The sequence below is a fragment of the Clarias gariepinus genome, chromosome 19 (genome assembly GCF_024256425.1).
Source record: "Clarias gariepinus isolate MV-2021 ecotype Netherlands chromosome 19, CGAR_prim_01v2, whole genome shotgun sequence".
NCBI classification, from domain to species: domain Eukaryota; kingdom Metazoa; phylum Chordata; class Actinopteri; order Siluriformes; family Clariidae; genus Clarias; species Clarias gariepinus.
In genome coordinates this window covers 15,326,816-15,341,802 of record NC_071118.1, presented here as the reverse complement: position 1 = coordinate 15,341,802, position 14,987 = coordinate 15,326,816, and the positions used below count along the sequence as shown (strand labels likewise).

The following is a 14,987-nucleotide window of genomic DNA, read 5'->3' as shown; positions in this document are numbered from 1 at the left end:
GTGAGGACTTCATGAACTTTTTTAATAATAAAATTGTAAATATTAGGCATAAAATTGAGGTTTTGAAACCGAACAATGTAATTGATGCAGATGTTAATCTAGCCATGTCAGACCAGAACCTAGAATACTTTACTCCCCTTGAAGAGAATGAACTAATTTCACTCATCTCTTCTTCAAATTCATCAACCTGTATATTAGATCCTGTACCGACACATTTTTTTAAACAGATAGTACCAGCAATAATAGAACCCCTGTTGAGAATAATTAATTCTTCACTCAGCATTGGATATGTTCCAAAATCTTTTAAATTAGCAGTTATCAAACCAATAATTAAGAAACCTGACCTCGACCCCTGTCAGCTGTCCAGTTACAGACCAATATCAAACCTCCCCTTTATCTCTAAGATCCTGGAAAAGATAGGAGCGGAGCAGCTATGCTCATATATACATAGAAATGGCATACATGAACTGTATCAGTCAGGTTTTAGGCCTCATCACAGTACAGAGACAGCGCTCGTTAAAGTAGTAAATGACATTCTATTGGCCTCTGATCAGGGTTGTGTAACTATACTTGTATTACTTGACCTCAGTGCAGCTTTTGACACTGTTGATCACACTATTCTTCTTCACAGATTAGAAAATGTAGTGGGAATTAAGGGTACAGCCCTCTCCTGGCTCAGATCCTATCTGACCCATCGTTATCAGTATGTAGACTTAAATGGTGATTATTCTGCATGTTCTCTAGTGGAGTTTGGCGTTCCGCAGGGTTCAGTTTTAGGTCCACTGCTTTTTTCCCTCTACATGCTTCCTCTGGGCAACATAATCCGTAAGCATGGTATTAGTTTTCATTGTTATGCTGACGATACACAGTTATATGTCTCAGCAAAACCTGATGAGAAAAAACAGCTTACTAAAATTGAGCAATGTGTGCAGGACGTAAGAAATTGGATGCTAATTAACTTCCTTCTGCTAAATCCGGATAAGACAGAAGTTCTAGTCATAGGACCGCATACAGCTAGAAGTAAAATTTTAGATCACACCGTAACTTTAGATTGCCTTTCTGTTCCATCAAATGCAACAGTGAAAGACCTTGGTGTGATTATTGATTCCAGCCTTTCATTTGAAGCACATGTAGATAATATTACCAGGATAGCATTCTTTCACCTCAGAAATATTGCCAGAATAAGAAATTTATTGTCGCTAAACGACGCAGAAAAACTAGTTCATGCTTTTATCACCTCTAGGTTGGACTATTGTAATGCCTTACTGTCTGGTTGTTCAGCTAGATGCATAAATAAGCTTCAGCTAGTCCAGAATGCAGCAGCAAGAGTCCTCACCAGAACCAGAAGATATGAGCACATCACCCCTATCTTATCTTCACTCCATTGGCTCCCTGTGAAATTTCGCATTGACTTTAAAATACTACTCTTGACATATAAAGCATTAAATGGTCTCGCGCCGCAGTACCTGAGCGAACTGCTAGTGTCTTACGATCCGCCACGCCTACTTCGATCAAAGGATGCAGGCTGCTTGTCAGTACCGCGTATTATGAAAAATACAGCTGGGGGCAGAGCTTTTTCTTACAAAGCCCCAAAGTTATGGAATAGTCTTCCAAATAGTGTTCGGGACTCAGACACAGTCTCAGTGTTTAAGTCCAGGCTAAAAACCTATTTATTTAGCCAAGCATTTTTATAAATAGATTTGCCATAGGTAAAGGAGCAGATCTGGGGGACTCATGGACGTAGAGTATTATGGTGAACTGGTATGTTTGGATGCTGTCTTCCTCACTCTCATTGATCACTCAGGTTTGTTGACGGTGAGGTGATTGTTTGCTTTACATGTCAGGAAGCCCTCATGTTTGTGTTTCCTTCTGGCTCTCCCTTTTAGTTATGCTGTCATAGTTAGTCCTGCCGGAGTCTCTGCTTGCACTCTACAGTTAATATACATTCACATTATACATTGTGTGACTGTGACCATACCTAACTGCCATCTCTCCTCTTCTTCTCTTTCCCCCCTCTTTCTTTTGCCTCTCTCCTCCTGTCCCCCCCTTTTACTCTTTCTCTCTCTCTGTCGAGCTACACATGTCGTTCCTGAGCTGCCAGTGATCCAGACTCCCTCTGCCCTCCGGACCTGTCTGACCCATCCTGGTGCCCCGCTTCTGGCTGAAGATCTCGTCACATGGATGCCCCGTGTGTCTCTCTGGGATGCGTCTGGTGTCTGGGAATGATTCTCTCTACCTAGAAAATGGTTCTGGCCTTGACTGGTGTTGGCAACTGTTTCTCTGGGGACTTGATAGTTCGATAGTTCATGACTGGAACTTCTTACAAGTCTACCTGGGTCTTCAATAACTACCTGGACTCCATATTAACATCAATTAACATCAGCTATTATAGCTGAACTGCCTCCCACCCTACACACTGTATAAATGCAGATCATTTACTGCTTTCTGTTTCACCCAAATGAGGATGGGTTCCCTGTTGAGTCTGGTTCCTCTCAAGGTTTCTTCCTATTACCATCTCAGGGAGTTTTTCCTTGCCACTGTCGCCCTCGGCTTGCTCACCAGGGACAAACTGACCATTTTGATTCATACAAATTCACATTTCATACAAACTTAAATAATTCTTTTGACTATGTAAAGCTGCTTTGCGGCAATGAAAATTGCTAAAAGCGCTATACAAATAAAATTGAATTGAATTGAATTTGCATGTTCTCCCTGTGCTTGGTTGGTTTTCTCTGAGTACTCCGGTTTCATGTAGGTTAGGTTGATTGGTGTTCCCAAATTATTTTACAGATAAAACAGTCTTTCCGTTAGTGTGTGTGTGAAACTCAAATAAGACACGAGTAAGTTTTACTGTGTAAGACGAGAATGGTGAGAGGAAAAGGGGCTGATTCCTCCTCTCCACTTACTTTAGCATCACACACATACACAAATACACACACAAACACAGACACACACACACACAGCGGCTGCGCGCTTAAGAAGAAACATTTATCTGTCAGGATTTATTTTTACTTTTTTTTAAGGTAAAGTGCAAGGTAATTTGTTTTATTTTTACTTTATATTTTGTATTAATTATTTTATGTATTTATTTTTTAGCGCTGGTAAACGAATAATTAAAGTTTCCATTATTTCTTATGGGAAAATTTGCTTTGATTTTACGAGTGTTTTAAAATATGAATTATGCTTGTAATCCAAGGTTCCACTGTAGATATATATATATATATATATATATATATATATATATATATAGAGAGAGAGAGAGAGAGATAGATAGACACTTTATTGATCCGGAGAAAATTCCAGATATCCAGCAGCAATAGAGACAGTAACAGTAAGACAGCTTATAGATTGCACACTGTACATACGGTCAGTATACACAGGGTAATTTGAGAACCGACCAGAGTTACTAGTGCAATGCTGGACATAAACTACGAGAATAAAAGGATATAAATTACAATTAAAAAAAGCGAAATTGGGTTAATTGCAGTGCAGCCATTGATGTACAATTTTATATGTGACAAAGTCACAGTGCAAATGGTATTAATTGTTCAAAGACTTGTGACTTCATACTAAATATTAAACTGAAATGTTTCTTTTGGAAATGATTTTGTCGACTTGAATTTATAAGGTTGAAAAATAATATTTAACATTTAAAAATATTTTTGAAAAGCAATTTAGTAACTTGAATATTTTTGCATTTAAGTTTAAATGTTTTTAAAATAAATTGCAGAGCCCCAAATTTTAAGCATTGAAATTTCTCTAAGGATTTTTTTTTTCAATTCAGATCAAATTGCAATGCAGAATTTCAGTTCATGTAATTCAACCTGCTATTTTGCTTTGAGAAATTTTGCCACTGTTATACTTCCATATAATTCAGTCTTACCATTTTAACCTGTAAAAAAAGCAAAATAAAAAGCTATATGCAATAGCGAAGTAAATACAAATGTGTTTAAAATTATAAATAATAATGCCACATCCACATAGAAAATTGTTTACAATAGCTATTGACCAAAAATACAAAAAATTTTGATGGGGCAAAATTTTAGTGTAAACTAGATGTTTGCTGAGCAATTGTTTAATAATGGCCAGTCGAGTTGTGTGATGTCCAACTATGATTTATCTATTCCGTTTTATTTTCTTATAGTCATGTTAATGGAGTAGTCACGGTTAGCAACTAATTTCATTGTCTGTTATAACTTAAAATGTTAACCTCTGCCTCTGAGTGAATGCAGTTGAATGTAAAATTGTTTATTAAACCATAACACGCTCAATGTTAGCATTAATCAAATTACTCAGTTAATATAAACATGCCCTTTTATTGTATGTTGTTTAAAAGGACTGGCCCAAATGAATTTGAAGGTAAGGATAATCACATTGTGCCAAAGAGGGACAGCCCTAATCTTATTAAGTTACATAACATTCAGAGCCTTACACTGAACACAAATCAGAGCTCAACCTATAAAGCGGTTCCAAGCTGATTTTTAGCTGATTTTTTCTCAAGATGCCAAATGCATCATAAATCTGATATATACATTAAAAGGCTTCCAGTAATGCTTGAGCTTGTGTCTGTCATTTCATGGGGTCGATAACTTACTTGTTTTGTAAACTGAGAGATTAGAGTAGATTTAAATAAAGCTTAAACGTTAAGATGCTTGTCAGAAATTTAATCCCTCCTACACTGTTGGCAAGACCGGTAAAGTCTGAGAGAATGAATGAGGACTGTAAGAGGTCTAGGATCATCTTAAGAGAGCTGACATCATTCATCTGAACAGTAACCAACAATTTAACATGGAGAAGAAATGAACTCCCACAGGATCAACATATCTCTTGAAAAGATTTGGGTGATTTTCTTCCAGTGGATTACTCTATGGGAACATTATCAGAATTATTTGATTCTTCAACAATCTCTAACATCTCTTCAATAATCTCTGACATCCCAGAAAAGTTATAGGAGTATGCGTAAAGCAGGTGCATTCATCTTGTTTGAAAAGCAGTATGCAAGGGTGAGACATGAAATCAAATCATAATTAATTCTATTGTTAATTTAACGTTTTACTGCTTACCTCCGTGATTTGCATGTTTGTTTGTTTTTGTTCCCTCTTTGTGCCAGGGAAACTCCTTGCTTGTAGTAACTCCTCTTGAAAATGTAACATGTCTTACAAACTGCATATAGCTCTTTTTTTTCTCCTGTAAAACTAAATATTTCTGCAAGCTGCCTTTTTTAAACCAAATTACAGAGTGCCATTAAGAATTAGTAATAAAGTCCATATTTCTAATACAAATTTATTAAAACAAATTATACATGTACTTTATTACATAGGAAAATTAAAGCACTGATAGCGTGCACGGTGAATGCACAGTCTTTTGAAGGAAGTTGCCTGATATATTGCTGAGAACCTCCAGTGTTCGAGGCTTTGTCCTGTACACTTTATCTTTTTCGTTTTTCATGTGAAAAATCACATAGAGATCTAAACTTCTTGGAGGCCATTCATGAGGTCCATATTGTTCCACATCTGGAAAATGCTGCTCTATCCATGCACTCAAATTAAAATTACACAAGCAAAATAAGGTGGTGCACCATCCTGCCTGAAAAGGTCACCAATGGTCTATAGCTATATTGCCTATAAACTTTTTACACACCCTGTAGACGTGCATATGTTATGGCAGGTACTGTAGCAACAGCTACAAAACTGCATAAACATATAAACATCAGTGGCATTGGTGAATGTCCTCTTATGTACTGATAGACTGATGCCAGTCAACAAAGTGAATATAAACCAGTACATCACTTACTATAACTGGTATGATGGCAAAACATAATAATAATAATTAGAAAATAGCCCATTTTACAATATTTACATATTTTGGATATACACTCACCTAAAGGATTATTAGGAACAAACTGTTCAATTTCTCATTAATGCAATTATCTAATTCAATGCATTTAGGGGTGTGGTCCTAGTCAAGACAATCTCCTGAACTCCAAACCGAATGAGCGTGGCATGGTTGTTGGTGCCAGACGGGCCGGTTTGAGTATTTCACAATCTGCTCAGTTACTGGGATTTTCACGCACAACCATTTCTAGGGTTTACAAAGAATGGTGTGAAAAGGGAAAAACATCCAGTATGCGGCAGTCCTGTGGGCGAAAAATGCCTTGTTGATGCTCGAGGTCAGAGTAGAATGGGCCGACTGCTTCAAGCTGATAGAAGAGCACCTTTGACTGAAATAACCACTCATTACAACCGAGATATGCAGCAAAGCATTTGTGAAGCCACAAAACGCACAACCTTGAGGCGGATGGGCTACAACAGCAGAAGACCCCACCGGGTACCACTCATCTCCACTACAAATAGGAAAAAGAGGCTACAATTTGCACAAGCTCACCAAAATTGGACAGTTGAAGACTGGAAAAATGTTGTCTGGTCTGATGAGTCTCGATTTCTGTTGAGAAATTCAAATTGGTAGAGTCAGAATTTGGCGAAAACAGTATGAGAACATGGATCCATCATGCCTTGTTACCACTGTGACTGTGGCTGGTGGTATAATGGTGTGGGGGATGTTTTCTTGGCACACTTTAGGCCCCTTAGTGCCAATTGGGCATCGTTTAAATGCCATGGGCTTTCTGACCATGTCCATCCCTTTATGACCACCATGTACCCATCCTTTGATGGCTACTTTCAGCAGGATAATGCACCATGTCACAAAGCTCAAGTCATTTCAAATTGGTTTCTTGAACATGACAATGAGTTCACTGTACTAAAACGGCCCCCACAGTCACCAGATCTCAACCCAATAGAGCATCTTTGGGATGCGGTGGAACGGGAGCTTCATGCCCTGGATGTGCATCCCACAAATCTCCATCAACTGCAAGATGCTATTTTATCAATATGGGCCAACATTTCTAAAGAATGCTTTTAGCACCTTGTTGAATCAATGCCACGTAGAATTAAGGCAATTCTGAAGGCGAAAGGGGGTCAAACACTGTATTAGTATGGTGTTCCTAATATTCAATTCAATTAAATTTTTTCAATTAAATTTTGTTTATATAGCGCTTTTAACAATGGTCATTGTCTTAAAGCAGCTTTACAAAAATGAAAGAAATTCATTAAAAAAAAAAAAAAAAAAAAAAAAAAAAAAGAAATAATAATAATAATAATAATAATAATAAATTGTGTGTGTAAGAAAAATGTGTCTAGATAATAATGAGATGAATGAATGAAATGTCTCTGATGAGCAAGCCAAGGGTGACGGCGACAGTGGCAAGGAAAAACTCCCTGAGATGGCAATAGGAAGAAACCTTGAGAGGAACCAGACTCAACACTGAAAGTACAATATAACAGAAATTCTTTAAATTAACATGAAGTCCAGGAGCTGGTCCTTCTCTGGATGCCTCAGGATCCTTGCAGGGTTGGCCTTTGTCTACTCTAGATGCCTCGGGATGGGTAAAAAAAGTACAGAACAAATGGAGAAAATTAGCGCAGTAATAATCCTTAAGGTGACTGTAGTTTATGTTTAATGCAGAGTGAAGAAACAAAACTAATTATTTCTAATTTATGTTTTCTACTTTATTTGCTGCAAAAAAAGCATATTAACTGATAATACATTAAATATAGTCAATGGTAAGTAGTATTTCTCCTAAATTTAAGAAAATATTAATAAAATTTAAGACAAAAACAAAATCTAAAGTTATAAAACCTATTTTTTATTTATTTGTAATTCTAGGCTTAAAATTTCTTGTTCTGTTGGCACATAATATATACACGCAGTGTATATATATATATATATACACACACACACAATATCAAGGTTCATAGGAAAAGCTTGAATTGAGCTAGAGTATGAACCTTATTTGGTTTATTTAAATATTATTAAAAGAAAAACTAGATACATCTGATTATATTTAATATATGCAGAAGATAAAGTACTTTGGTACTTCAGTGGGTAATGTGTGTATCTGTCATGTTACTGTTAGTTATTGGACTGTGGGCATGGTGTTTAGGCATAGACGCAGAGGGGGATGATGGTGAAACAAAGTCTTTTAATAAACAAACAAAGTTGGCTATAAACAGGGGTCCGTTCTTCGTACGTCGCTAACTCAGTTAGCTGGATTTGATTGTTGTGGATTTGTCCTGATCTTGGATTGTTTCGTTCTTCGATGCGCTTCTCGCATTTGTTGTCATAGCAACATATCCGTAAGCTTGAACCTGCTCGGGAGCAGGTTTATTTCATGTAAACAGGATTTAGCCTGCGCTCCTGGCGGGGTATGATTGGTTGAAATGGCGAGGTCACATCTGATTGGTTAAAGAGCACGACTGACTCACGTGGAAAAAGAAAAGTATATGCCCCCTGCCATGGACTCTCAATCACACACACACACATAATCGCTATCAAATATTATATATGAACATGAATTCATAGGTTTAGTATTATCAAATATGATATTACTATTATAATAAACCCTAGGCACGAGACAGCCGTCGAGACCATTAATACAAATTCTTGTATAATGTTTATTTTGTAACATTTATTTTTCAGGGGCTTGTCATAAAAATATGCGAATAAATATTTATATATATAAAAAATAAACATTTTATAATGATAAATTGGACGAAACTAATTTTATTATAAAATAAACAATATAAAAGTATACATAATATTTCTATTTTTTCATGTACGACATATTTATTTTCATACTGCTTATTTTATTTTATTGTCTCATGTAATTTGTAATTTGTAAAGCATTAACCTATGAATTTATGTTCTAATATAATATTTGATAGCGATTATGTGGGGGGGGGGGCAATCCATGGCAGGGGGGCATTTCAGCGCATAACACGTGTTATAAAAAAATTTGAGCCGCTCTTTTTCCATTTCTCAGCCAATCAGAGGGCTTGTGATCAGTGTTTCTACTGTCGATGCATATCGCCTTTTAAACCAACGCACGAGCGCGCAATAATCCTAGACAACTCAATCCAGCCATACTAATCATCAACAACAGGTGAGCTCGAAGAACCGAATTAGCCGGATCGTAATTAGCACGATGATCTCATCTTAGATGTGTCAGTTCATCTCGGATGTGTCAAGCGACGTACGAAGAACGGACCCCAGGGGTCCGTTCTTCGTACGTCGCTAACTCAGTTAGCTGGATTTGATTGTTGTGGATTTGTCCTGATTATGGATTGTTTCGTTCTTCGATGCGCTTCTAGCATTTGTTGTCATAGCAACATATCCGTAAGCTTGAACCTGCTCGGGAGCAGGTTTATTTCATGTAAACAGGATTTAGCCTGCGCTCCTGGCGGGTTATGATTGGTTGAAATGGCGAGGTCACATCTGATTGGTTAAAGAGCACGACTGACTCACGTGGAAAAAGAAAAGTATATGCCCCCTGCCATGGACAACACACACACACACACACACATAATCGCTATCAAATATTATATATGAACATAAGTTCATAGGTTTATTGTTATCAAAAATGATATTACTATTATAATAAACCCTAGGCACGAGACAGCCGTCAAGACCATTAATACAAATTCGTGTATAATGTTTATTTTGTAACACATTTATTTTTCAGGGGTTTGTCATAAAAATATGCTATATATAATATTATATATTAAAAATAAATATTTTATAATGATAAATTGGACGAAACTAATTTTATTATAAAATAAACAATATAAAAGTATACATAATATTTCTATTTTTTTCATGTACAACATATTTATTTTCATATTGCTTATTTTATTTTATTGTCTCATGTAATTTGTAATTTGAAAACCATAAACTTATGAATTTATGTTCTAATATAATATTTGATAGCGATTACGTAGGGGGGCAATCCATGGCAGTGGGGCATTTCAGCGCATAACACGTTATGATACGTTACAAAAAAAAATTAGCCGCTCTTTTTCCATTTCATCAACCAATCAGAGGGCTTGTGATCAGTGTTTCTATTGTCGATGCATATCGCCTTTTAAACCAACGCACGAACCCGCAATAATCCTAGACAACTCAATACAGCTATACTAATCATCAACAACAGGTGTGCTCGAAGAACCGACTTAGCCAGATCGTAATTAGCACGATGATCTCATCTTAGATGTGTCAGTTCATCTCGGATGTGTCAAGCGACGTACGAAGAACGGACCCCAGAACTCAAAAAACACTTAAACATACAAAGACACACTAAACGGCCTAGCGGACTAAACACAAGGGACAATACATGCAAGGGGCTAACGCACAAGACAGACTTGGCTAGGCCTACTAGTTGTTACGCACATTAGCTGCTAAGCTAGCTAGTAGCTAAACAGGCTAGTAGCCAGAGACCCAAGGGATGAACAGACTAGGTACACAGCAGACTAGGTATGAAACAGACTAAGAACTCTAAAGGTTAGTGGCTAAGCAGGTTAGTACCTAAACAGACGAGGAGACTAGACAGACTAAGATCTAAGCAGGTTAGTAGTGCACTGATTAGTATTTATACAGACTAAGAACTACACATGCAAAGAGGTTACAAGAGACAAACTAACTTAAGAGAAATATAAACTTAACTTAAAGCTCCAGAAACCAAAAGGTCAACTATAATTAAACAAACTACTAACCGAGGTGCCTTCTGGGAAACTTTGTCTACAAACAAAAACTACAAACACAAAACATTGCCCTCTAGCGGTCTACCCTCACAGTATCAAATTTTAAAAGAATAGATTTTAAACATGTATTTTTAATGCTTTGTATTTTTTGCTTGACCAGTGATCACATACTATTAAATATAACTTAATATGCCCTATTGCCATGCAATGCATTATGCCATATCATATTCTTAATATGGGGCCCGCTTTGCTTTTTTTATGTATCTGAAATGAAACCTTGCACCTGTTCTTGTTTATGTTTTTTTGTCAGTGTTGAAAAAATTATGTGCTGAGAAAAGCATACTGTAGCATATTGGCATTCACCCTAGGCTTGATATGGTCCACTCACTGAATGTTGTTTTAACATAAGATTATACTCAAATTTTGTCATTTAGAGCAAAAATCACAGCTGCACAAGAGCCATTGCACAGCCTGTACAGCCTGACAGACAGCTCGAGCTATGATCCAGATAATGCGGAAGAAGAGGATTCATCCAGGCGCCTCACACCTCTGCAGAAACTAATGCTGGATATGTGTCATAACGAGAAAACCATCAAAGAGTTGAATGTGGGAAAAAGGGTGGGATTCTATAAAGTCTGTGGTGACATTGGGTGTGGAAACTTCTCCAAAGTCAAACTGGCCTTCCATGCCCTTACCAAGGGTAGGTAAGATTCATAACTTATAACTTATAAAATATGAGATGCCAACATCTCTTGTTTAACTGTAGGAGTTATGTTTTTCCTTTTGCTATGATGACACAGTAGACACCTGAAACTACGCTGTTATGCTTTTTCACTCAAAGCTCTGGTCAGATAAATTGCAAATAATATGCACCCAGTGGCAAAGGCGATTCATTCAAGGAGAAAGCACACTGTACAGTATGTAAATCAAGTTGATCTTGTGATATCAGCAGGAAAGGTGAACTCTTGGTTCTTTTAATGTTAAAAAATGAAGGAGCTGCTATCAGATTTTGCCTTCCTTTTTTTTTTTCTTTCTGCTATTTGGCACACATGATGAAAAAAACTCTTTTGGTGGTAAATTCTGATTTTTTTTTCCCTGCTTGCAAAGTTTTACTTGATTTCAATGTTGGCATCTCTAGGTCAGGTGACTACATTTTTTTTTTATCAATCATAAATCTCATGTTAAATGTGCTAACAACAATATCACTATGTTTGCTCTTCAGACAAAGTGGCTATCAAAGTCTTGGATAAGATGCGACTGGACCTTCAGACCCAGAGGATGCTTTTTAGAGAGATCTCTATAATGGAAAGCTTGTTTCATCCAAACATACTTCGGCTATATGAGGTGATGGAGGTACCGAGTCGATTATACCTGGTGCTTGAGTATGCTGGAGGAGGAGATCTGCATGCCAGGATCAGCTCTCAAGGAAAAAATTTCCGATCTAGAAAGCAAACTTGTGTTTGCCCAAATCCTGTCTGCAGTAAAGTACATGGTCAGTTCAGCAGCATTAAAACATTCATTTAATTGTACTATTGCTATTTTATTATCAACAACTAGAATGCATGACTAACCTTACTCGCAAAGAAATGTTTAGAGTCTGAGGTTTGCTTTTTAAGTTTGGCTCTGAAGCCACGTTTCCAAAAAGTTATACATTGTAATTAGACTAACTAAATTTTGTTCCAACCCAAACAACTGGTACCAATGATTCTTATTTTACTCTATGACACATAGTCATACACCACACACTTAATTAGGAACACTATATTAATAAAGGGCAGGGATTCTCTTTGCTCTAAAAAACAATCTTAATTAGTTGATTCCACAAAATGTTTGAAGAATTCCTTTGATGATTCTAGTCAAGATTTGATCCTGCAATTCCTGAAGATTTTCCAGATGCACTCTAATACTGTAATTCCCTGTAAATGTTTGAAAAACACAGAACACATTTCGATGTTTAAAAAACCTGTTTGAAATATTTTTTGCTTTTGCACTATTATGCTAAAAATCATCATAAGAAAATAGATAAATTAATGTGAGTAAATTGTGGCCATGAAAAGATGCACAAAGTCAGCACAGGTACTTAAAATGGCTGTGTCATTTAAGTTGTGGTATTAATAGGCATACAGTATTCTATGTGTAGTCTATGTGTTTTGCATTCTAAAATGCTGTTCTGCTTAAATTTATTGTACACAGAGGTTATCTGAGTTAGTGTAGTCTTTTGTCAACTTAAACCAGTCTGGCTATTCTCTGTTGACTTTGAATAAGGCATTTCTGTAAAAAGGACTGCCACTGACTGGATGTATTTAGTTTATTGTACAATTCTTAGCAAACTCTAGAGATTGTGCATGAAAATCACAGGAGATTAGAAATATTTAACCCAGCCTATTTGGCATTAGCTAGGAAAAACAAATATCATTGTGGTTTTATCTTAACCTGTCATACAGTATGCAACCTGTGCATGGACGTTCATACAGACATTGCTTGCATGCTTTGCTGATCTGTTTATAAATACATTTTAAAACCCAGCATGTAACAAATAAAAAAAACAATAACTAAATGTATAAATCATAATGGAATGTAGGCTAATGTCAACACTTAAAAAAGATGCTGAACAATGCACTCCCTATAGCCACAACAGTAGAAATCACAATCACAAGAAACAAACTACAAGCAAAGGAAGTGACTTGTCGATTACCAGTTTGCACCACATTTGAGGATTGTGAAATAATTTATTTTGGCAGTATCTGTATATATGGTAAATCATGCATTTCATTCATTTTTCAGCACGACAACAACATCATTCATCGTGATCTAAAAGCAGAAAACATCCTCTTCACCAGCAACTCCTGCATTAAGGTAGCTGACTTCGGCTTCAGCACAAAAATCAACAACTGCAGCCAGATGTTGGATACTTTTTGTGGCTCTCCTCCATACGCAGCACCAGAGCTCTTCAAAGATGAGGCCTACATGGGACCACCTGTTGATGTGTGGGCCATGGGGGTTCTTCTTTTCTTTATGGTGACTGGCACTATGCCTTTCCGTGCTGACACTCTTCGTAAGCTGCGCCACTGTGTGCTACAGGGAGTTTATGTTCTTCCCACATGGGTGTCTGCTCCATGTCAACGCCTAATCGAGGGGATCCTTAAGCCAGAGCCTACAGAGCGCTGTGCACTGGATCAGATGTTAGGTTGCGAGTGGCTGCTTCCAGTTGACATTCTACGTCCAATTCCTCACTTGGACCAGCTTAACCCTGACCACTTGCTGAGGATGTGGCCAATATGGCCAGAGAGAGAAGAAGTGTATGCTGTCCTACAGGAAATTGGAGTCACAGAGGAACATATTCTCAACAACAAGGGCAAAAACAGTCAAAGCCCAGTAACAGGCATCTATCGCATTGTACTCCATCGGATCCAAAAGTACAGGGGAACTGAGTGTCTGCCTTTAATCACAGGTGTAGTCAAAGACCCAAAGCGGGACAGTCTTCGTGCCTACAGAAATTTACGACACACCTCAAAACTGTGCACTCTCTCCTAATAAGCTTCTGAAGCACATTAATTTGACTTTTTCTAGTTCACAAAGTTCATTGTCTTGCAGGGGGATCTGGCAATAGGCTATGTAAATCCTAAACTGCACTTTACTGTAACCATTATCCTAAATTTGTGTTAAGGAATCCGATGAAATGCTCAATAATGGATTTAAAAAAGTATATAATCATTACCGATCTAAGACACCAAAAATCATACACCTAAATCTGAGCTCTGTAGCACAAGCATGTAATCTCAGTGTTTTCCATTTTATTAACGAAAAGACTTAATATAAGCATTGTGTATATAATCTGATTTAGTTTATTTAATGCTAGTTTTGGACTGTGATTTTAGCATGCTTTTAAGGTTATTGTCAGACTGTATGAGATCTCAATAGAATTGTGACTGAATTCTATATCGCACTATGCAATAATGTGTTCTATATAGCAGATTATACAGCAGATATTCTTTTATCTATAGAACTGCAATTTAAAAATACAGTACTATGTTCTTTTTTTGTTTTCTATCCATTAACATGCTTTTTGTGCTTTTTGAAAGTTAAGTGTGTAGGCCCATATATTATTTACACTTTCTACAAACATCTTTTAGTATAAAAAAATGAATTATCTATCATAAAACACCAAACATTAAAAAATATATATATTACTATTTGTAGAAGCAGTTAGTATTGCTTCTGTATATTAATCACAAAAAGCTTATGGTAGTGTATATATTACTTTTAGCACTTATACTGTATACCATTGTGTAACGGTGCTTGGACACAAGTTTAACACTGGATGTTCATCCAAGTCAAGTCAAGTCAAGTTGCTTTTATTGTCACATCACGTTACTGGTACACTGGTACCGTACA

The 14,987-nt window shown here is 36.8% G+C and overlaps 1 protein-coding gene across 1 annotated transcript; it reads left to right on the top strand.

Moving 5' to 3' along the window:
• Positions 1–4,776: 4,776 nt before the first annotated feature.
• On the top strand, positions 4,777–14,634 carry nim1kb (NIM1 serine/threonine protein kinase). Its single transcript, XM_053477997.1, is given in 5 exon segments — positions 4,777–5,003; positions 11,027–11,292; positions 11,815–12,020; positions 12,022–12,084; positions 13,377–14,634. Coding segments are annotated over 5 exon segments (1,293 nt in total). The 5' UTR covers positions 4,777–4,995; the 3' UTR covers positions 14,127–14,634.
• The last annotated feature ends 353 nt before the right edge of the window (positions 14,635–14,987 follow it).